At 40.2% G+C, this 23,077-nt stretch overlaps 3 protein-coding genes across 10 annotated transcripts; 1 reads left to right on the top strand and 2 right to left on the bottom strand.

Annotated features, from left to right (window-relative positions):
* The first annotated feature begins 33 nt into the window (after positions 1-33).
* Positions 34-9,524, top strand: LOC103842833 (helicase SEN1). Of its 3 annotated transcripts, XM_009119499.3 has the most exons (22): positions 34-393; positions 488-872; positions 945-1,061; positions 1,153-1,232; positions 1,323-1,469; positions 1,574-1,722; positions 1,812-1,942; positions 2,064-2,186; positions 2,288-2,361; positions 2,640-3,218; positions 3,309-3,417; positions 3,542-3,679; positions 3,887-4,183; positions 4,329-4,599; positions 4,700-5,826; positions 5,910-6,312; positions 6,405-7,315; positions 7,394-7,459; positions 7,538-7,663; positions 7,792-8,030; positions 8,122-9,182; positions 9,268-9,524. In XM_009119499.3, the coding sequence occupies exons 1-22, from the start codon at positions 266-268 to the stop codon at positions 9,297-9,299; spliced, it is 6,693 nt and encodes a 2,230-aa protein (XP_009117747.1). In that variant the 5' UTR covers positions 34-265; the 3' UTR covers positions 9,300-9,524. The 3 variants fall into 3 exon arrangements, with proteins under 3 accessions (XP_009117747.1, XP_033136559.1, XP_009117748.1); XM_033280668.1 differs by lacking the exons at positions 8,122-9,182; positions 9,268-9,524 and having other exon boundaries at positions 7,750-7,978; XM_009119500.2 differs by lacking the exons at positions 34-393; positions 488-872; positions 945-1,061; positions 1,153-1,232; positions 1,323-1,469 and having other exon boundaries at positions 1,831-1,942.
* On the bottom strand, positions 9,364-14,339 carry LOC103843170 (U-box domain-containing protein 52-like). 6 transcript variants are annotated; one of them, XM_009119875.3, is made up of 10 exons: positions 13,730-14,339; positions 13,560-13,651; positions 13,354-13,475; positions 13,079-13,248; positions 12,790-12,835; positions 12,381-12,705; positions 12,203-12,304; positions 11,405-11,815; positions 9,993-10,745; positions 9,364-9,903 (listed from the first exon to the last, which is right to left on the bottom strand). In XM_009119875.3, exons 1-10 carry the CDS (start codon positions 13,905-13,907, stop codon positions 9,847-9,849), a joined length of 2,256 nt encoding a protein of 751 aa, XP_009118123.2. In that variant the 5' UTR covers positions 13,908-14,339; the 3' UTR covers positions 9,364-9,846. The 6 variants fall into 6 exon arrangements, 5 of the variants coding, with proteins under 5 accessions (XP_009118123.2, XP_033136563.1, XP_033136564.1 ...); XR_004451701.1 differs by having other exon boundaries at positions 9,364-9,730; positions 9,775-9,903; positions 12,381-12,835; positions 13,560-14,339; XM_033280672.1 differs by having other exon boundaries at positions 12,381-12,835.
* Positions 14,340-14,583: 244 nt separating this feature from the next.
* On the bottom strand, positions 14,584-22,449 carry LOC103842834 (histone acetyltransferase HAC12). Its single transcript, XM_033280669.1, has 17 exons — positions 21,813-22,449; positions 21,312-21,659; positions 21,022-21,136; positions 20,629-20,935; positions 20,214-20,555; positions 18,394-20,081; positions 17,960-18,256; positions 17,578-17,856; positions 17,352-17,480; positions 17,072-17,272; positions 16,846-16,988; positions 16,454-16,766; positions 16,225-16,364; positions 16,040-16,118; positions 15,564-15,956; positions 15,265-15,482; positions 14,584-15,187 (listed from the first exon to the last, which is right to left on the bottom strand). The coding sequence occupies exons 2-17, from the start codon at positions 21,512-21,514 to the stop codon at positions 15,073-15,075; spliced, it is 4,962 nt and encodes a 1,653-aa protein (XP_033136560.1). The 5' UTR covers positions 21,515-21,659; positions 21,813-22,449; the 3' UTR covers positions 14,584-15,072.
* Positions 22,450-23,077: the final 628 nt, after the last annotated feature.

Here is a 23,077-nt window from a genome sequence, read left to right on the forward strand (position 1 = left end):
ACGATGTCGTATCAACGTACTCGCTTTTTAAAGGCAAAAAAATAATTAGGGCCTGCATAAAAAGCCCATTCAATAACGGCTCGTCATCGAATAAACGGGGTCGTTTCATCCTTCTTCTACGCTCGCTTTTTAAAGGCGAAAAAATAATAATAAGGGTTTTCAAATTGGTTAAAAATTCGATTTCTTCTTCCTCTGTAACATCGGAAACTTCAATTCCCGTCGCCGGAAACTCTTGACTTCGCCTCCCCTGCCGAGGAGGAGAAAAATGACGAGTAAAGCCTCCTCAAGTGTTGAGCTCCTGACCCGGTGGAGGAGAATCGAGGAAGACGAAGAGGAGAACGACGATTCTGATCCCTCTACAGTACGCCGTCTTAACCAGCGCAAAGAACAATGGTTCCCTTCCTTCTCTATCTCTCTCTCTCTCTCCCTCTCACTTCTTTCGTTAAAATTGAGTTTGAATCCGAGCCCAAGCTGATGTTTTCTACAGGTTTACAGATGCATTCACCATGCTGATCTCCTTGCCGAAGGAGACTCATATCTGGTGCGGGTGTAGCGACGTGATGGGACCTCTTATCGAGACGTTCTACAATTTCTTCAGAGACGATAGAGAGGACTCGCCTCTTAAAGTTTTGTGGAAGAGAATCTCTGGGGAGATGCGGACTTGTGCTCAGTGTATCTCTCAGCACCATCAGACGCAAGAGATGTATGAGAAAGAGTACGAGTGCGCTTCCGTTGGTCCGTTGCTCGTTGTGCTGCGTAAGCTTGATGAGCAGAGAGTGACTACTCACTTGCAAGAGATTAACTTGATGATAGAAAAAGGAGCGTATGATCCTGATCATCATCATGCTGAAGTTGTTAGTGTAATGTACGAGGTAGTGTCGGAGATTCTGTGATTGTTATTTCAATGATGAACGATTTGTGTTGATTCCGGGGGGTGTTTTCAGGTTTTGATGTTTCCCTTCTTCTTTGACGACATGTCCTTATGCACTGAGTTTGAGAAGTTCATTGAGTCGATCGACAACATTCATGAGCTGGCATTTGCTGAGAATCAAGAATTTCCGGTATAGTCTTATCCCGTGGAGAGGTTCTTGTGTTTCTTGCTTAACTAAAATCTCTCTGACTTGGTATATTCTCTCATTTTATCCTTTTTAGGGTGTGTATGCGCTTCTTTTTCTCAATAGAAGGGTGCGTGTCATTGGTTATCGCTTGGCAAGGGCCATGGGGAAGTTGAGGTATATATATATATGTTCTCATGACTGTATTTATTGCTTATGAAACTTTGATTGCTATAATGTATGTTATATTATCTGCTTCCTTGGCAGGTCAGCAACTCAGTTGGAACGCCTTCAGCCATTGCTCAAGAAATTCATTGGAATTCTTGAGATGGAGGGAATGCCTTCTTCATCTCAGGATCCAAGGCCGAGGATTAATCTAGACCGCTCATCCATATGGCTTGGGATGACATCATTGTAAGACTTAATGACTAAATCTCATTTTGTAGTTTTTGTCTTATATTGTTGTTATTTAATTTTTCTTGATTTGCTGATTCCTGAATGTTTTCGGTTTCTTAAAGGCTTGAGTTCTTAGAAGGCCCTGCTTTTGAAGAGGGGATATTAGAGCCTTATCCCATTTTTGTTGATACAGTGTTGAATCATATAAGCGGCGATTCACCTGAGTTCTCACTGGCTGTTAATTGCCTCAAAGAGCTATTTAAGACACTTGGTATGGTAACTATTGTTGTTTTTCAAAGTACTCAGTGTATCTTGAAACTCTATATTATGTTTAGATGATACATTCTCACATTCTCAAAGGTTGTAAGCTTTGGCTTAGGGCTACCTTGTCCCCAAGTGTGATGCGTAACACGTTGTTGGGTCAGTGTTTCCATACAAGAGCCGAGAAGATCCACAAAGCCATTTTTGATCTTTTCCAGCCATTATTACAGGCAAGCTTGATATAGTTTCTCCTAAATATATGATTTCTCTAAAGAGATTTGTCATGATTGACGTGTTTTGTGCTCTTCGTTTCAATTTTACTTATCTTTTCATATTATGCATTATGTCCAGTCCCTTGAGGCTTTGCGAGATGGTGAGCATGAAAAGCAACGTAGACACTTTCTCTACTTTCTCCTTCATCAGGTCCCAGTTAGCAGTAACTTCAGTGTTTTAGCGAGAAGAATTGGCCACAAGGTAGTTCTACTAACACATATTTGTTGCATTTTTTTCTTGGAGTGAAACTCTTTGATCCCTTTATCTATCTTCACCAAACTTTTTTTCTTTCTTTCTTTCAGATTGCTCTTCTTATTGTGCTCAGAGGTTACAAGATGAACCCTCCTTGCCCTCCCTTTGAGTGTGCACACATGTGGTTAGTATAACTGGTCCTATCTTTTCTTTTGCAGCTGTTTGTTGTGTCTGGTACTTGAGAGAATCGGCTTTAAATTCCATCCTTGGCTTTGAATATCTATAAAATACTTTTCACATGAGCTTGAAGGATATTAAGTATGAAGATTCTTGTTTCATTATATATATGTTGTGGTTGTGATTGTTTCTTTCTTCTCACAAGTTCCCGTTCGCTTATTACGTATTTTATTTTGGTATGATAGATGAAAATACACGTTTTCTCATAGACAATTGATTTGACAGGGGACCGTCTCTTGTGTCATCGTTTAACGATTCTGCACTACATATATCATTGCGTCAACCTGCTATTGATCTTGTCCAAACTATCCTGGTATCTGATGCTACGGCCCTACTAGCTTCGCTGCTACGAAATAATACAGGCAACTATATGGGAAATGAGGTAAAATATGACGACGATGACAGTAATCTTCCCTTTCCCCATGCTGTCGAAGATGTAAGTGATCGTCCGTGGAGTGACTTTACCCAGCAGAGCAAAGTTACTCTTGGGGAGTGTAAAGAGTGGATGTGCATTCCAATGCTCTGGATTACTACTCTTACAAATACAAATCTTCTAAACCTTCCAGTATCGCTATCCCAAGCAGTATTTTGGTCTCGGTCACGTTTTTGTTTGGTGGAATCTGAAAAGAACGATGACATGACGGTTGATATGGAAACCTGGCTTTCATCTTCCGCTGTTGAAATCAAAGGCACGCTTGGATGGAAGGTAGCAACAGGTTCTGATGACGGGGGGCCAGGAAAGGAGTCAAAAAACTCTGTAACAGTATCAAAGATGTGTCCTACTTTAATACGAACATTGAAGAGGTACTTTTTCATTTCACTATTGTGGTAGGAAAACCACGAAGTCTCTGTTACGATTTGTTATAGTGAGGCTTTTGGGTTTTGATTTTGTAGATTGACCACTGGTTTTCTGGTCCAAATGGGTGAAGAGTATCGAAAACAATGGACCTGGGTACCAGGGATGAGCGAAACTTTCATCCTTTCTCTTTCAGATCCAGATGATGTACGTAACAACCTGAAATGATTGATGGGTACCATCTCACGAGATGATTGCTTTATGTTTAAAACTCTCTGGTTCAAATGCGTGTAATGTTGAGCAATGTTGCTAGTGTTGTTTTTGTTGACAGAATATACGGCAGTTTGGAAAGTCTATGCTGGAACACGTTTCAAATACCAGAGGTCTGTCTTGTGGGCTGAAGTTTCTCTGCTCTCAAAGTTCACACCTCGTACATGTTTTTTCTGGAGCTACACATGTTTTACAGCAGGTAGGCAGCAGCTACATTCTATTCAAGATATAGAACGATACACATACAATGAGTCCTTCAACTTTTGTCTCATGAATGCAAGTTCAGTAATAATTTGCATTTTTCTGCTCCGTACGTGATGATGTTCTTAATGTTAGTCTTTGCTTAGGCTACAACACGTCCACCCTTTGCCACTATTGCTTATTTCAGTTTTGCTGATTTTGGCAGGTCCATTTGAGCTCTGTCCTACAAAGATTTCAGATCCTGCATCATTTTTTCTTTCTATTATTCAAGCTGCTGAAGGAAGAGGATGTGGTCATTATTACTGAAGCTGTGAAGAGTTCTGCAGGGGGATTTTTGAGGCAACCGGACTTCAGTGCTCCTCCTGTGATTGAGAGCAGAAATTCCTCCACTGCTACCCCGGAATTACTGAAGTTTCTCTACTCGCTGGCAGAAGTTGCCTGGGCCGCAGTAAGGAAGTGCTTAGCTGAGGGAAAGACTTTCATCCATCAAAGTCTTTGCCAGGTATTAGATAGTGAGCCTTTGTTATACATCTATTGCTTATGCTTTATTCTACTGTCCTCTTGGGTTGTCTATCTTTGAGCTATTTGTGATTCAAATTAGTCGAGTATGGCTTTTTGCTTAGGTTCCAATTTATCTTAATTGGCAGATGACGTGTGTACGTTTGCTTGAGATAACTCCTGTCGTTCTGGGAAAGCTTAGACTAAGCCGTGAAGAGTCCTGTGCTATTGGAGGAGCTTTGAAAGATGCATCTGATCTTAAATGGCTTCCTGATCTCATTGATTGGGGAAGGTCACAACTTAAAGTTGTTGTTACGTATTGGAGACGAGCATTAGCGGCTTTGCTAGATATCTTGCAAGGATCAAAGAGTGACACTTGTTCCTCAGCAGTCCAGGCTATCAGACGTGTGTTGTCTGCTGGTAAGTGGTTTTCGTGCTTGCCCGTTGTTACTAATTGGCAATTTTGAATTATATTTCTCTGATTATAGAATTCATCATGCTTTTCCTCTTTTTAATTCAGATGATCTTGACATCGAGCAATTAGCAGACCAAATCTCCCGCCTTGTTCCCAAGAAAAATGAGTGCCTTAAACCTGTTAAAGCTGTTGGCAGAGCACCAGATAATGTGATGGATCTAACAGAGGATGTGACTGAGAAGGAATCATTGAAGAATTTACCTAGTTTGCATAAGTCTCATCAACTTGATATCAATAAAACTCTTCCACCTATCAGAAGCATGTCACGGGTCCCATCTCTGAAGAAGGGTACTTCTAGTATTGATACTTCAAAGAGTTCGGCGGCAGTTGTCTCAGAGAAAGATGTTTCAGTAAGATCCAGCAATATGGTTAGGGACCTTCCCACCACAAGCGCTGAACCAAGCAAGGTTGGTAGCATGAGTAAGGATGCAGAAAACAGACAGACTGTGGGAGGTCCTCTTTCACTTGTAAACAGAGCCAACTTAAAGAACGCTGCTGATGAATTCATCTCTCGTGGAACTTCGAAAGAGGCCCAGAAATCTGCGATTTCCAACACCAAAGGCATGGATTTGAGAAAAGTAGTTATTGAGCCGGAGGTTGATCCACTGGATTTGGCACTTAAATCTCTGAAACCCCAGCCATTGCCCCTAGCAAAACCAGGACCTATTGTTCCCAAACGACAAGTTATTCAACTTTGTGCACCTGTAAATAAGAAAGCTGAGCGTTGGCAGAGGCAAGCAGCTGGATTTAAAAGATTCAGGCCACCAAAGCTTGAAGATTGGTTTAGAAAGATTTTGCAAATGGACTACTATGCAATAGTGGGACTGGCGTCAACAAATAAAGATGAGAATCAGAATGTCGGAAAGTTCAGGGAAGTTCCAGTGCGTTTTAGCTCACCTGAGCAATATGTACAGATTTTCCAGCCCTTGGTTCTCGAAGAGTTTAAAGCACAGTTGCAAAGTTCCTTCCAGGAGATATCGTCATTGGAGGAGATTTATTATGGTGATCTGTCTGTTTTGTCGATTGAAAGGGTTGATGACTTCCACTTTGTTCGTTTTATTAAAGACGAAAGTGATGGACCCAACTCGAAAAGTTTCTCTGAGAATGATTTGATTTTGTTCACAAAAGAGCATCCAGAAAACAGTAATGTTGGTGGTAATATGATTGGAAAGGTATGTGGTATTGCTAATACTTGAACTTAATAAATTTCTCACATATAATCATATGATCTTTATTGGCCTTGCTTGTTTCTTAGGTGGAAGGGCGGGAATGGGATGAGAAAAAACGGTCGAGTATTTTGAATGTGCGCTTGTATCTTCAGAATGCGTCTTCACGATTAAATCAAGCTAGAAGGAATCTATTGGAACGTAGCCAATGGCATGCATGTCGGATTTTAAACATTACATCCCAAATCCGAGAGTTTCAAGCGTTGTCATCCATTAAGGATATCCCCGTTCTTCCTGTGATCTTGAGCCCTTTGGGTGACTCGAACTATGACTCTGAAACTAAAAGATCAGATCTGCGTTCATTACCACATTCTTTACAACAAATACTCAAATCATCTTTCAATGAGAGTCAACTTCAGGCTATTAGCGTTTCCATTGGCTCATCCAATCTGACAAAAGAGTTTGACATTTCACTTATTCAGGGTCCTCCAGGTTAGTCGTTTTCTTTCTTTGTCAGTATTAACCAATTATTTTGATACTATGCTAGTCTTTGATCTTTGATGAATATTTTTTTTGCTTGATAGGAACTGGCAAGACTCGCACTATTGTTGCCATTATTAGTGGTTTGCTTGCTTCCGTTTCACGTAAAACTGGAAATTCTGAGCAAGATCATAGTTCTTCTACAACTTCTAGGCAGAGAATGAATCCGAATGTGGCTATGGCAAGGGTATGGCAAGATGCAGCTCTGGCTAAACAGCTAGATGATGATGGGGAGTCAAAGAAAAAGATAGGAGAAAAGATTGGTAAGGGAAGGGTATTGATCTGCGCTCAGTCAAATGCTGCAGTTGATGAATTAGTTTCGCGAATATCTAGTTTAGGCATTTATGGTATGGATGGGAAGATGTTTAAACCGTATCTTGTGAGGGTTGGTAATGCAAAAACTGTTCATCCAAATTCACTGCCCTTCTTTTTGGACACCCTGGTCGATCAGCGCTTAGCAGAGGAGAAATTGCGGATAAACAAAGCTAAGAGTAATAAGGCTGAAGATTCTTCTGCCTTACTGCGCTGTAATTTAGAGAAGGTCGTTGATCAGATCACCCGTTTTGAAGCTAAGCGTGCAAACTTAAACCAGGAAAGTTTGGACGCCAAAGAAAAGCTAGGGAGTAAAAACCTCGATATAGATGATGATGGCAAGCCAATGTCTGATGCAGAGCTAGGAATAAGATTGCGGAGGCTATATGAGCAAAAGAGGAAAATTTACAAAGATCTTGGTGCTGTTCAGGCTCAAGAGAGAAAAGCTAACAATGAAATTAGAGCATTGAAGCATAAGTTGAGGAAGTCCATTCTTAAAGATGCTCAAATAGTTGTTACGACTTTAAGTGGTTGTGGAGGAGACTTGTACAATGTGTGTGCTGAATCTTCATCAGCCCATAAATTTGGCAGTCCATCTGAAGATAATTTGTTTGATGCTGTAGTGATTGACGAAGCAGCTCAGGTGAAGACACTACACGCCTGATTGTTTTGCAGAGGTGTTCGTGTCACAACTCATTACTAATTTGTTTTTGTTTTACAGGCTCTGGAGCCAGCTACCTTGATTCCTCTACAGCTCTTAAAGTCGAGAGGGACTAAATGCATAATGGTGAGAATCGTTCACTTGTGTTACAAAACGTTCTATAAATTTGCAGTTTTTTTCTAATAACATTTTCGGTGATTAAAGGTTGGAGATCCAAAGCAGCTTCCAGCAACTGTTCTCTCCAACATTGCTAGTAAATACTTGTATGAGTGCAGCATGTTTGAACGCTTACAAAGGGCTGGTTATCCTATCCTTATGCTTACTCAACAGGTATACATCACCTGATTTTCTTGGCTCGTAGTTTCAGTTTTGGAATTTCTCCTTTCACATAATCTTATGTTTACATGATGTAATAGTGAATTTGGAACTTGGGCTTACACTTTCTCTGCTAAAAACAGTATAGGATGCATCCAGATATTTGTAGATTCCCGTCTATGCATTTCTACGACAATAAGCTGCTGAATGGTGTCGACATGTCAAGTAAATCAGCTCCGTTTCACGAGAGCCCTTATCTTCGACCATATGTTTTCTATGATATTGTTGACGGCCAAGAGCATCGAAGTGGGGACTCTAGCTCCGTCTGCAATGAACAAGAAGCTGAAGCTGCTGTTCAACTGCTTAGATTTTTCAAAAAGAGGTCTATAACTATCTTAAGCTCTCTTTGTTCACACTCGTTTTAGAAACATATTAAATATTATTTTCTTCACTGGCTGTCTCGTTGCTTACAGATACCCCTCTGAATTTGTCGCTGGAAGGATTGGCATCATTACTCCCTACAAACGTCAGCTTGCGGTTTTGCGTTCTCGTTTCTCTAGTGCATTTGGATCTCAAGTGGCAGCAGATATGGAACTGAATACTGTGGATGGCTTTCAAGGGAGAGAAGTCGACATATTGGTGCTATCCACTGTAAGAGCTACTCATTCTGCTTCTGATGGGAACAATCAAAGTCGGATTGGTTTTGTTGCAGATGTTAGACGTATGAATGTTGCTCTCACAAGAGCCAGACTCTCCCTTTGGGTTTTTGGTAACACAAGAACGTTGCAAAGAGACCATAACTGGGGTGCTCTTGTGAAAGATGCAAAAGAAAGAGAAGCCATCATACCAGTTAAGAGACCATACAACATGTTTGGCGAGAAAGCCACGGAACAAAAACAGTTTGAGAATCTTTCAAAGAATTTTCCTGAGCCTGAGAAACAGCAGCAGCATTCTCGCCGTAAAGAACATAGAGCAGAGACATCCTCTGATAGAAAAATGAGGAAACCTGATGGAGACGTTGTGCCTCTCTCATCAAAAGGATCAGAGAGCAAGCAGAGCAGACGAAAAGCCAAAGAAGAAGCTTCTTCTCAAAGGGAAAACCAAGCAACAGGCAGTGAGGAAGTAAGATCCGAAGTGAATCCTAGGCGGAACCAAGAGAAGAAAGAAAAAATGAAAGGTATAGAGAAAAGCAGTAATCCAGAGGATACAGATGTAACTAGTTCGAAGAAGAAGAAGGAAGAACCAAATGCGTGGAAGAAATCTAAGAAGGCTTCATCGAAGCTTGACAGTAACAAGAGGGAGAAATCCACAGATGAATCTGAACAGAGAGACCGACAAATAAACAAAGGCAATGCTTCCTGTAACCAAGGAGGTGGTGAAGATGTAGTATCTAAGCGGAAAAAGCAGCGTGAAGCTGTTGCTGCCATTCTAAATTCGTCTCTGATTCCTTCACATAAGCCTAAACCTCCAAAGCGACCGTTGTCCCCAAGTTCAACTGCAAGCAGTCACACAAGACCGTCTAAAGCTATCAAAGGTAAAAAAATTCATTGCATACCTAATCTTGAGTGATGTTTTGCCTCAAATGCTGAAACCTTTGAATTCACTCTTCTTATTTGCAGAATCCACCAAGAACAACAGTAAACAAAGATAACAAATGATTTCACAATTGTTATTTCAGGCAATCATGAAACCAGTTGCTAACTAATGTTTTTGGGTGACTACTTAAACATTTACTGGCATCATCATAGGTTCCTCGAGTATAAGATTAAAAAGTAGCACTCGGGATTTTTTTTGGCTCACCTATAATGAATTAGCCTATCCTTTACAATATTTTGTATCTCCAGTTTCAAAATTTTGGATGTAAAGTTGCCTGTTATGCTTGCCATCTATTAGTTTTACATTTGCTTTGTTCCTTCCAAGGATTTTAGATGAAAATTAGTTGGGAACTGTATAAAAATTGAAGTCACTGATACTCAATTACGCTAATACAAACACTGGAAAAAACTAACAAGGAACAAAATCAAAACAATCAGCTTCTTTCTTTTTTCCTGAATGTATATATACGTTGTTCTTGGCTTTCTTCTCCTGCAAATCAAAATCTCAATCATGACTCATGAGTGTTTATCTCAACAAGATTCAGACATAACTTCATACGTAACAAGAGTGTCATATCTTACCAGACTCCTCTGTTCTCGAAACTATGAGTTTGATATAGAAGATCCTGGATTTGATATAAAAGGAGCACTCCTACCTTCCTGCAACTCCCCACAACAATAAATCAAACATCATACAGATATATAACCAAATCTGATTCAGTGTCTACAAATTAAATACAAAAGCTTACCGATGTATAAGAGACTTGGCTAGGATGTGACATCCGTCCATGACCAGCAAAAAACACACTCTCAAGACTCTCTTCACCCATCTCTCTAAGTCTATTAAGCTCAGGCATCACTTCTTTACTAAGATCAGGCCTATCTTTCCTTCTCAACTCAGCACATTGTAACGATAACTTAGCAAGACACAAAGCTTCCTCAAATGGCCAGTCCGGTACTTCAGGATCAAGCATATCTTTAAACTTCCCTTCTTCAATAGCTTGTTCCACATAATAAGCTAAACCCATTGGCTGTTTAGCAGTCAAAAGCTGCAAAAGCATGATTCCCAGTGAATAAACATCAGACTTCACACCTAACATTCCTGTTTGTTGATACTCAGGGTCGATGTAACAGAACGTTCCTGCGGCTGATGTGACTCGGTAGTGTGTCACGTTCTCTGCTACGGCTGGGACGAGTCTTGCAAGCCCGACGTCGCTGATCTTGCTGACGTAGTTTTGGTCGAGGAGGACGTTTCCTGGTTTCAAGTCTCTGTGGACAATTGGTTCTGGTTTGGTTTGGTGTAAGAAGAGGAGACCTGTGGCTATCTCAGCAGCGATTCTGAAACGTAGTTGCCAAGAAATGGGAGGCGTGTTTCCGCGTCTGAACAAACGGTCATCTAAGCTTCCTCTGGCCATGTATTCGTAGACGAGGATGCCATATTCTGGACATGCTCCTAAAAGAAGCACCATGTTTGGATGCCTTATGCAACTTAGTACTTCAACCTGTGTGTCAAATCACACACAAACTTCAAACAACACTTCCTTGTATCACAAGGTTGCTGTCTGCCACCTGGGCATTTTGAGTATGGGGTCGGATAGTTTGGCTAAGAAGCTAGAGGATCCATATAAGAACATATAAATTTTCAAGTTTGGATAGCTTCTAGTAGTTTCGGATTTGGGTTGTTTCGGATAGTATAATTAGTAACCATCTAACAACCGGAAAAAATTATGTTCCCACTTGGTTTCAGTTCTGATTCAGTTTTTCGGTAATTTGGATAAAAATATCAAGTATTTGAGACAAAATATTGAGTAATTAGAATGATCCGGATAAAGAACTCTGACAATTTGGATAAAAATATATGGATATTCTCTGATATGTGTTTGGGTAGTTTAAATATTTTTTGATAAATTAATTTTTTTCAAATACTTTTAATATGTTTTTAAATATATTTTTTAGTTATGTTATTTTATATCTACATATAATTAATATTTTTATATATTTGGGTATCCGTTTGGTTTTTGGTTCCGTTATTTGAGATATAGAAATATAGAAACCATTCAAGTGTTTGAGTGTTTCTATCCGGTTCTGGTTTTGGTTATTTCAGTTTGGTTTCGGTTTTTTTGCCCAGACCTAGTCTTGCATCTGAAAGCTATATCTTTACCTCTTTGTGAAACTGTGATCTTCCTTGAGCAGCGTCAGGACGTAACACCTTAACAGCAACACTTGTGTGATCAAGATGACCTCTAAACACAGGACCATACCCTCCTTCTCCTACTTTTCTTGATTCTGCAAAATTATCAGTTCCTTCTTCGATTTCATGAACAGTGTATTTTCTGTATCGAACGATGCTCTGTCCAGAGAAAGAATCACTTTCTTTCAGCACCTTCATCTCTGCGTTTAGTCTTCTCTTTGCTTCTGCTTCCGCAAGCCTGTTCGCAGCTTCAGCAGCTTCCATGGCAGTTTTAACCTTTGCTCTCTCATTTGCCACCATTGACATTGCTGTCTCCTCCGTCATCTTTAATTCTTCCATTCTTCTTTCTTCTTCTGACCTCAGATTTTTCAGCTCTGTCGCCTGGCACAGACGTTTAAGCACACTTCAGTGTGGTTTTAATGAATCAAGTCACTTGAGATACACACAAGGATGTATATATAATATAGGGGAATTTCATAAATAGCACATTTTAAATTTTGTCACAAAATAGCATTCAAAATGAAAAATCTCTAAAATAGCATTTATTAACCAATAAAACTAAATTTACATGCATCCTTAACACTAATCTCACCCTCACTCCTTAAATACTAAACCTTAAAGTCTAATCACTAAATCCAAACCAAAAAAAAAAATTAACTTTTAATTTTAGTTATTTTGGTGATTTTCCTTTTCGTGTGCTATTTTTGAATAAATTATTTGAATTAATGCTATCTAAGGGTTCTTCTAATCCTCTCTATAATATAATACCTCTTGCCTTGCGGTTAAAGCTTCTTTACAAGCTGAGCTATACATATCCATGGTTTGTTTTAGCTCTAAACGCAGTCTCCTCATCTGAGATTCGACATCATCCTGAAACAGAACAAAGGTGTTCGTGGAATGTAACAAAAAAAACTATGCCGAATATGAACGTGATTATAACTTATACCAAGCTCTGAGATGAGTAAGAGCAAGAAGTTCTTCCACTCTCCTCAGAAACCGTAGAAGAGTTATTCAGAAAACCCAAATCCGTAAACTTGATTCCTAATCTATGTGACCCTATGCTCTGCTCTGAGCTCGTTGACATTCTTGATGTTCTTGCTGAGTCTGGTAAATCGTATGAAAAAGAACACCTATCTGCACTACTCGGCGTCCCCGAGCTGATAAAGGAGTTTTCTGATCCTTGATGTGAAGCACTTATGAATGAATACTCGGACTCTGAATCTGAGAAGTCTCCAATTAGTTTCATATGTCCTTGTGGTGGTTTTGTAAACCTTGGTTTACACAAAATCAATACCAAGAAACTGTTAAGTAATTGAAGCTTTATAAAATTATATAAGTAATGTAACATAACATACCTTTTATCAACTGATCTTCGTGCCCTAGGAGATGCCGGTGTGTTAGCTGTTGTAAAGAAGAAAGATGAACAAGTAAAAAAAAGAATGTATGTTGAGTTACTTGAAAGCAATGTTCTAAAAATTGGTTTAGCCGACGCTTAACCAGCAAATCGGTTATATGTGAAACGATTTTTAATCAGGATCTAGACGGGCGACTAATCACCCGCCTAGACACCTAATAGCGAGTTTTTGAACATTGCTTGAAATGCAAGCAAGCAACATGCATAATGGAAGAGTAGAACTCTCTTACCTATTTTAGGTTTATTCTCAAAGTCAAAGTCGCTGAGAACTGATGGATGGTAAGGAGCAGGACGAGAGGAGCTTCGTAAGGAAGAGACTTTGCCTTTGGAAATGACGTAAACATTGCAGAAATCTGGAGCTGCCTTTGAAACACTCGTTGGTAAATCCGTTTTGAATCTTCTGTTGAAAGAAAAAAAAATTACTATTTTTGGTTATATTCTTCTGCACGCTATTAATCACACTATAAACCCTAATGATCTTCTTTTTCTTTTTTTTTTGTATTACCTCATAAAGCTACTTCTTGAAGGAGCACCAAGTACCAAATTCTCGATCGCAGAAATTGTAACATATTCCACAATAGCTTTGACTTTGTCTACGTCTTCAAGCAATACATCCAGACATTGGATCTGCACATATACATTTTTAAATATTAAAATAAAGCTTACAAGTTTGGTCGTTTTTAACAAGCTCTAGCTTTCAATTATTATTACTTCTTTACGGCTGCAGTAACAATGGAAAGATACAAAGAGATCTTTTGTTTGCTTATCCATGTGCTGCATATGCATTGTTCCGTCTTCAATGTCTGCAACTCTCACAAAAGTAAAAAAACTTAAACACATTGAGCAAAACCATTCCTTAATTAATGTGGATATAAAGTAACCTGAAGAGGATTGAGATTTGGGAGCGACATGAATAAGAGCAAGAGTTTGGCCACGAGTAGTAAGATTCTCCAATGTCCATTTGAGAGCAATTTTGCTAGTTTTGTCATTGTCTATTGCAACAGCCACTGAACCACTTTTTTTTCCTTTACTTGTCGCATCTGTTTTCGGTAGCCACATTCTTGTCTCTCCCTTCTTCTTCTTTCTTTTTTTCTCTCATACAAGGAAAATAACAGAAGTGTAGAGATTTCTCTATTTTCCTTATATTTGGAAGAAACTAAAAAAACAAAAGTAGATAATGTAATGGGTTGAAAAACCTTTCTATCTCTAATCTGATGGATGTTATATCTTTGGATGAAAATCTAATTTTGGAGTTAAAAACACAAACCACACAACCTAAAACATTGTTTTCAAGAAAACTATTGGAATTTGTGGAAACTAAGCTTAAGGTATAAATTTAACATAGACATACGACCTCTCTTTGTAACCTTCAAAATGAATGTTACAAGAGACTCCATTTATAAATAATAATAAGTTATATCATGGTCTGAAACTTTTGTCGCAGATCTTTTGTTAAATATCATATCCAACATTGAAGCAAATTTGGAAGTGTAGAAACGGAGTATTTTTTGTATGGAAAGTCTTCATGTGATCCGGGTGGGATTTTATAAAAATATAATTAAGTAGAACAAGAATCCGGGTGGGATTTTATAAAATATAAGTAGAACAAGAGAGAGTGGATAACCACAGAATCTGGTTTCTTATGTTCTTATGACTTGTGAGCCAATTAACAAGCCATTTACACTCGCTTTATTTTATTTTATTTCTAACCTTGGATGCTAATCTGTCACTTCTGTTAAGCCAAAACCTATTTGAATTAAGGATATGAAAAATGTTATTAATACAGAGCATCAAAAATGTTAAGAGACGTATCCATAGGACACTCCCTTCATCTTACTTGCCTATAAAGTTAAGAAACTACTTATACATAGTCAGAGGATCGTTGCCAAAGGCGTTTATAAACTACGAAAAGAAGAGAAAGTCACAGTGACTTGAAGAGTTTCTCAGCCTAAGTGCCACTTATGCAGAAGAATCTTCTTCGATGCTCAACTTATGCTCTGGTCAGGCCGCAAAACCGAGAATTAAATTTCAGACTCTATAGCTTCATTGGTTGGTGATCCATTGATTATATACACTCTCTATTATTTCTGCTGCTTACCATAACTTGCTTCGAGTGGAGCTCAGAGACACACCAGCTTCTTTCTATCTTCTTAACCTTCGGAAAGAAGATCAGTTTTCCACCTCTACTTAGATCCTAAATGAAATAAGTATATATACAAGTTAATCAACTGGAGGTCCCAGCGACTTCTGCAGCTCTCTGTCTCATCATCTCCATCACTGCTGCTCTGCGCCGTGATTCTGATTGCTGCGCTAACCTTCTCAGATGTTCCTTTAGGTCCCTGCAAAGAGAAAATCACAATGATCAATACAAAGAAATCAACAGATGTTAGAAAGGGACAAAAGCTAAAGAGATTACCCGCAACGAGGTACATTGCAATTTGATTCCTTACAGGCCCTAGCATGGATCTGCAAGAGATACCACATTTTCTTGCAAAGAACACAACCTCCTGCAGCGCGTATTGTGCAACGGATACCATGTCTGAACAGCCCCTTCACTTTGCGGCAATTTGGATACTGACAATACATAGCACGGCATAGCGCCGCGTGCACCAGAAGATCAAGCATTTTCCTAAGCTGCAAATTATTAAAACAATGAAAAACGTTAGCATCATCAAACCAGACGAAGCCTAGAGCAAAGAGAAGATGATGCAATACCTGCAAGACTCGCAATTGCCTAGCTTCTTTATTCTGAGCATCTTGATCAGCTAGTGAAGGATGGTTCGTCAGCTTGTGAGGATGATTAACACCGCCTTCTTTACTGTAACAAGCATTGCACACATCGTAGTCCGGGCAAACCTCACATCGCCAGCCTTGGCCACTTTCGATATCGAGGTGACATGCGTTACATGTTGTGACAAAGGCAGGAGCGGTTGGATTGTGGAGGTGATAAAGCACCATCATGGAAGAATGTTTTGCCCGCCTCAGTGTATCATACTGATAATGGTTTCCTTGGCAAAGACTCAGGAACGCTTGCCTCGTATCGAAAAACTCACTTTCAAGTATCTCATCTTTGTCCATGGTGTCTGCTGGAATATCGGTGATCGCAACCTAAAAAATAAATATATAAAAAAAACTGTCTCGTAAGATAAAAATAAACAAGTAACGTGTATTACAAGCCAAAGCCAACTTACAGGATGCAGTGTATGTTTATCCTTTTGATTAACAGGATGCCTTTCTCTGTCCTCTCGTTTCTGTTCAGCCTTATAGCACCTGAACGGTAGAAAAATATATCAGAAACTGCAGTACTCTATCAGGTAAAAACACATATAGGTGTACCAATAAGTCACAATAACAAAAGAGGCAGGACAATACTTACCCATCACATAACTGAAACTCTTTGCATTGGCTGCAGACCCAACGGTTTCCAGTTACCATCAATGCACAGCAATGCCTGCAACAATGCTGCAAGTGAACCATGATAAAGTCCTCCTTCATTGGATGAATGGTCTCACCAAGCTACAAACATACATAAATAATATTAACAAGTAAACACACAAAACTATACAAAAGAACCGAAGCTGTTATGCTGGAGAGGAAACGATTACTTTCTGCATTAGCAGCAGATCTTTAGATGTATTCCCAGGCAGACCAGACTGTCCACACGCTTTTAGAGCCCTTTTTGTGATGGGTTTCTTGAGTACTCCTTTCTTATTTCCCTTTCTACCATCATCTTCTTGACTCATTTGTTGTATGATATCCTCTGCTGCACCTGGCCAATAGTCACCATCGAAATACGGGAGCCTAGCCGCCGTAACCTTAGCTCTACACTCACCAGTTTGCAAGAAAAAATGGTCATATAGATTTGTAGTCTCCGCTACAATCCCTTCCTTTGCAGCTTTTTTCAACATTGCTAAGTACCTGAACCAGACACAACTGGAGGATGTAAAGGATACCAAAAATTTATGAAGAAAAATCACTAAAGGAAATTTTTACTAACCACTCTCGTAGTTTATCAGACTTTGGCGTTTTCTGAATCTCTGGATGGCAATATAGGATATAGTCCTCACCCTTCAGTGGTGGACAAGCCCATATATAGCAGCTCGTGAAACCACGCATTTTGCAGTATTCCAGGTAACCAATCTGAAAAAAAGCATCAATGTATACTCATGAAACCTCCATGCAATGTAAAGACCACACAGATCTTTCTTTAAACCAGGACTTACAAGAATTTCTTGGTATACAAAAGTGCGCAGAGCCTCTCCACTAGCTGTTTTAATCTCAGGTCTAAAGTACTTCACAGAATCCAGATACGAGAGATACACACGGCGATGATTTGGAGATGAACATTCGGATCCAAATTCTTGGACATACATCCCAAACAAGCATACTTCTACACCTTCGATCTTCTGGAACAATAGTACAACCTGGCAAATAAAACATGGAGAGTGAAAAATGTTAAACGTGGAAGTAAACACAATAGAGGTGTGTGTGGATCATTCTCACCTTGGACTTGTATGGAAACTCAGTGGGGAAATTATCCTCCCTAAAAATTTCAAGAAATCGAGATTTGACTTCCAGCTTCTTGTCAACGGATAAAACAACTCTAACCACAAGGGATTCAGCAGTTGGAACCTGTCAATGGCAGTAAAAAAAAGCAAAACAATGAGTGACCAACCAGTAAACTTCAATCTATTGTTTCCAAAGAAGAAGCACTACAGCCATTTAATACCTCATCACAATTTTTTCCTTTAGCATTGGCTCTCTCAGACCTTTCCTGCTCCAGCCTTTTAAACAAACGCTGCTCTATATGGTCACTGAGAATCGTTTTCGGCAGGTCTTTTGCTCCAAGAACAGAACTTTGAGGTAAAGGCACTCTCTCGTTTTGCTCCACCTCAGTTATATAGCACCTTGTGCAGGTGTACTCAGCTTGCCCTCCATCATTCCTCCGCCCATTAAATAGAGCACATATTTGATGCTGCCAGGCCTCACATTTATCACACTGGACCCACTGCAAAAAACCATGGAAGCGCAATAGACCAAAAACTCAGAAAAACCTACAAGGAGGGACACGCACATGACTAATACAACTCTACTGAGTGAGTGGACTTTACCGCTTCTTCAGTCTCTTCATCGTTTCTCTTTTTCTCGAGTTTTGCCTTCGGTATTGAAGTCCCTTCAGCGAGTATTGTGTCTCCTCGGGATTCATTAAAACAGGGAATACAAAAGTAGTGACGAGTTTCACCAGCTCCAACGGTATAATACATTGCATTTCTTTTGATACGAGCACCACAAGGAGTGCAATAAAGAGGAGGTGGCTCGAATGTAAGCCTCTCCACCGCACATAACTGGCAGGAATTTGGACTCATCGAATTCTCCATGGCCTGATTCTTTTCTACTTTGGCTTTACTCTGCAGAAAGAAACACAAATCAATAGAAAAGTTATTATTCATCAGCGAGCACATACTTGTGGAGAGAAAATAAAAGGATAAATCTATGAATAAAAATAGCTTTTCTGTAAATTTTTGAAGTCAATAAAATTGCACACCTGGCCAACCCACTGACGGAGACTAAGAATATGTTCTCTCACTTGGTCCGGAGTGAACATTTCAGTTAAAGAAACACCCTTTATCTTTGGTTTTCCAGGTCTTGATGCACCAACGTCAGCAGACTCCACCACAACTTCTTCCTTCGGCTCTTGCTCCACTTTTATGTTTTCTTGCTTTACCGAGGCACCAGATAAATCATGTTGGCCTGGTTCACTCACAGGCCTAGGCTTGGGAACATTTTCAACAGCTTCATGTTTTATCTCTTTGATGCTGAATCCCGCTTGAACAGAAACATCAGGAACTTCTTCTTTCACTTCCAACTTCTCTGACTTCAATGCCGCATGTGCGTCGCTCTGCGTATGATCCTTTCTTTCAGCATCCTGAGATGATTCCGTCTCAGCTTTGGGAACAATGGAGCTTTTACAAACTTCACTCTCACGGACCACTGGTTGAAAAGAAGGCTCCACCTTCAACCGTTTTGATGAAGGTTCCAAATTATCTAAACTATCAGCACAGCCAGGGACACCAGAAACGGCTCCATCAGTAGCGCATGGTGAATCATTTGATACTACAGCTCCGTTCACTCCGCTCACCGCACTGCTTTCGCTTTTTAAACGGGCCTGGACACGCGCATTAGCTTGCTGCTGTTGGTAGGTCTTCACTGGTACACAGACGGGGCACCGAAGATCCTTGCAGTTTTTATAGTGGCTAATCAACGACTTTGTGGGACGGCAACGAGGATACAAACACTGAGGCTCTACACAGCTGTTCATGTGACTCAGCAGCTTCTGAACAGTAACGCAGTTTCGGCCCGGACACTTCACTCCCGGCCGTTTGCAGGTCCGTGCATGAAGTAGAAACAAGAGCCATCTCTGTTGGTTTTGGAACTTGATATCGCGATTTCCATATCTACATGCCGTTCCAGCAGCATTTTGCAGACTGTGGGATTCGGATGTGGTGGAAGCATGATCTTGACCAGTTACAGACCCTTCGATCATATTACTAGGTTGAGCTTCGTCCATTCTGGTAACTCTTTGACGAAAATCCTCCTGAACGTTCTGTTCACTTGACATACCATTGGACTGGGAAGGCCACTGATCCTGTGGATTGGATTCTGATTTTGCTCCAACAGCAAGGTTGTTAAAGTTGTTGATAGTATCCGATCCCATATTCTGCGGGTGCATCATCTGCTGAATCTGTTGGCTGTTTTGAGGAAGTGGCGTGCATGTATCATTCTGACTTGTAACTGAGACATGTTGAGCGTCTGCTCCCGAGTTCTGATACTGATTCTGGAACTGAGAAAGCTGGAGTCGTTCTGATGCTTGGGAGTGCAAAGCTTCACTATGGTTCTGCACTCCAGGTTCATGTTTAACGTTCGTAACCATGTCAGAAGCCACCTGAGTTTTCCCGGGACCGTCTTTGCTTATTAATTTATGTTGCTGCAGGGCCTGCTGCTTCAATGTCTGTTGCTGGATAAATTTCTGCTGCTGCTGTTGTTGGATCTGATTCGGCTGTTGCGGAAATTGTTGTTGTTGATGTGACTGCAGAGAAGGGTGAGCTCTGGACACAGACTGGAAACTTGCTGCATTGATATTCTGAGCACTTGTCATCTTCCCAACCGATGTTACACCTCCATGTAAATTTTTAGATCCAAGGTTGTCAGGATTTGTTGTTCTATAACCTTCCCCTGGAATATGAAGGAACGAACATACTTTAAATATTCTGACAGGTTCGTACTAGTGCCAAACCACAAGAAAGAACCATACATATAAAATGAGATGATTAGGACAGCCGAAAAAGAGAGAGACTGAAGAGTTACCTGTGTCTACACTTTTTTTGCTCACTCCAACACCACCATTTACAGAGTTACTAGCCACACCAGCCGGCTTTGGTTGCATGTTGTCCGGTCTATGGCCAGCAGTCACTTGGTTAGACACCATTTGACTATTCTGACCACCAGTATCCTGCCTTTGCTTCTGCTGCTGAGACTGAGGTACCACCGTGGGCTCAGCAGAAAATCCACCACTGTTGTTACTAGCACCACTGTTAACGAACCCAGGTGTAGGAATCATCTGGGGAGCACTTCTTTGAGAACCCATGTTCCCTCTTGTACCAAGAGAAAAGTTTCTCGGTGAATTCTGGTATCCATTAGACATATTACCTGGAATGAAATTGCTAAGGTGTCAGAGACTCGTAAGATTAAAAAAAATCAGGAAACGTATCTACGATCAAACCTCCATGCATCCCGCCAGAAGCTAGAAGGTTTCCAGTGTTAACAGCTTTACTTGTGCTGTTGTTGTTTCCAGCTATAGTAGTATCAGCAGAAGGTGTAACCATCGAACTAGGATTATCCCCAGTATGTGGTAATCTTGGAGTAGGTATCATCGTAGTACCCCCACCAGCATGTGATAATCCTGGAGTAGGTATCATCATTCCAACCGAAGGAGAATTAGCATGTCGCTGATTGTAGTTATTCAAATGTCTTCCTTTTATTAGGCTCGTAATCCTAGACTCAAGGGTTGACCGGTTCACGTAATCCTCCTGTTAGTATAAGTTGAAAAGAAAAAATCTTAAGGAATGACATGAGACAACAAGCTGGATCTAGAGGCAGATATATTTCGAGATACCTTAGAGACGGCCATCTTAAATAGCCCCTCCTCTAAGCGTCTAGCAACATCCATATACTTTGCCTTTGATGCAGCATCGGCCTGTGATGGTTGCCGCTGCTGTAACATGTTAAACCTAGGAGATCAAGGAGACTCAGTTAAAAACAGTCCCCCATGAAGTAATTATCATAAAATCCCAAGGAGCATAAACACTAAAGTATCAGGTCTTAATCAACAAAGAAGATATACATTAGTAATGCAGCCAAGAAAGTAATCAATCCATTATAAGCAAATATAAGATGAAGGCTTACACAAGGGTTTGCATGTACTGTCTGAGTTTCAAAATATCATGGTCCATGGGACCAACAATGTTACGTGAAGGCCCAGCACCAGCTGATGAAGCTCCAACTACATTCTGCATTTGAGAGTTCCCATTACTCTGCGGAGGCATTGTCCCTTGGTTCGGAACCTGACCCCCAGACATCTGTCCCGACAAGTGAGCCTGAACATTCATGTTACTTCTTAAACTTTCGTCTCCTTGTCCTAGCTCTTCTTGCAACCAGCACTAACAGACACTGCATAACTCTTCCACCCCAGAGAGAAAGCTCATCTCCTAATCTTAATTATTCTTCAAATAGTCTCACTCAGTGTAGCAGCTCCTGCAAAACAATCATAAGACTATGATGATGATCAAAAGAAAAAACAAAACCCAATTGCAATAACCAACAAAGAAAACAAAATGTATCATTCAAATAATATGAATTAAACCCCTAAATAAAATAAAATAAAAAAACCTAGAAACTCAATCCAACCTTCAAATTGATGCACAAAGAAGCAAACTTGGTACGTTACTAAGTGATTACGATGATCGAAACGCAGTAAGAAGAGAGCAATAAAGTCGGTGATGTCGCACGTGTGAAACGGAACCTCACACAAGCCAAGGAAGACGAGAAACAACACAATACAATTTCGAATCAAACGAGCGAAGAGATTCCGAAACCTAGACGATGAAAATAACGATTTCGAAAATCGGAGACTTTCTTCGAATTGGGGATGGCGCTCGCTCGATTTTGGGGATTTTTGTGTTTTTTTTAGGGATTTTTCGTTTTGATTTTTGTTTATAAGTTAAAAAAAAAAAAGACACATTAAATAACTATTACCTTTATGTTTCTTTTCCATGTCTGAATACATAAAGGAAAATTTTAATTGGGGGAAACCGAGGTCGAGAGAGAGAATCCAACGGACGAGGGAGAAGTGTCGGGTGATTGTTTACGTTCCTGACCGTCCGATCCATATACAACAATGTCCTAATAATTTACATTCTTTACCCTTGTAGTTCTGTTTCTTTTCTTTTTGGTACTGAGAGTAACAAAACAATAATCATAATAGCCCTGGCATCAATTTCTATCGAATGCTAGACATTAAGGACGAATTAGATATTTATAAATTTTCGGTTTAGATTTTGATCAATTTATGTCAGATATGAATCAGTTCGGGTCTACGGTTAAAATACATGTAAAATACCTATAATTTTTAAGTATATTTTGTGTTTAGGTATTCAGATATTTAAGATCCGAAGAGCCGAAAAATACTCTTTCAAAGATCAAACCAGAAACAATTTATAACGCGTTTACCATTGGTACGTACGATCTAACAGCAATGCGGTAGCAAATGTAAATACTGAATAAAAATAGAAAAAGACGAAAACGAAAAAAGACGCTCCCCCAAATACGCGACTCCGAAGGCGAACCCTAACAAAACTTCAGCTTGCTCAGCCGACGGCGACCTCCGGTGCTCCGGCTCCGGTGTTGACTCCGTCGTCGGCTGTCTCCCTTGTCCCTACGCTTTTCTCTCTTCTCCATTGTTTCCCCTCCTTTGTTCCATCTCTTGTTCGTCGATATGCCTTCCGTTGTGGGCTCATCTCCGGCGTCGCTGCCCGGAAGGTTGAGTTCTGGAGCGGTGGTGAGGCGTGTCTAGAGTTGGAGCGTGGGTGGTCTCTCCGCGGTTGTTCTCTGAGATCTCGTTCAGATCTGGCCAGATCTGCCTTGTTGGTGGTCCGTCGGGCTCAGTGGTGGTG

This window comes from Brassica rapa, chromosome A09 (genome assembly GCF_000309985.2).
Source record: "Brassica rapa cultivar Chiifu-401-42 chromosome A09, CAAS_Brap_v3.01, whole genome shotgun sequence".
Taxonomy (NCBI): domain Eukaryota; kingdom Viridiplantae; phylum Streptophyta; class Magnoliopsida; order Brassicales; family Brassicaceae; genus Brassica; species Brassica rapa.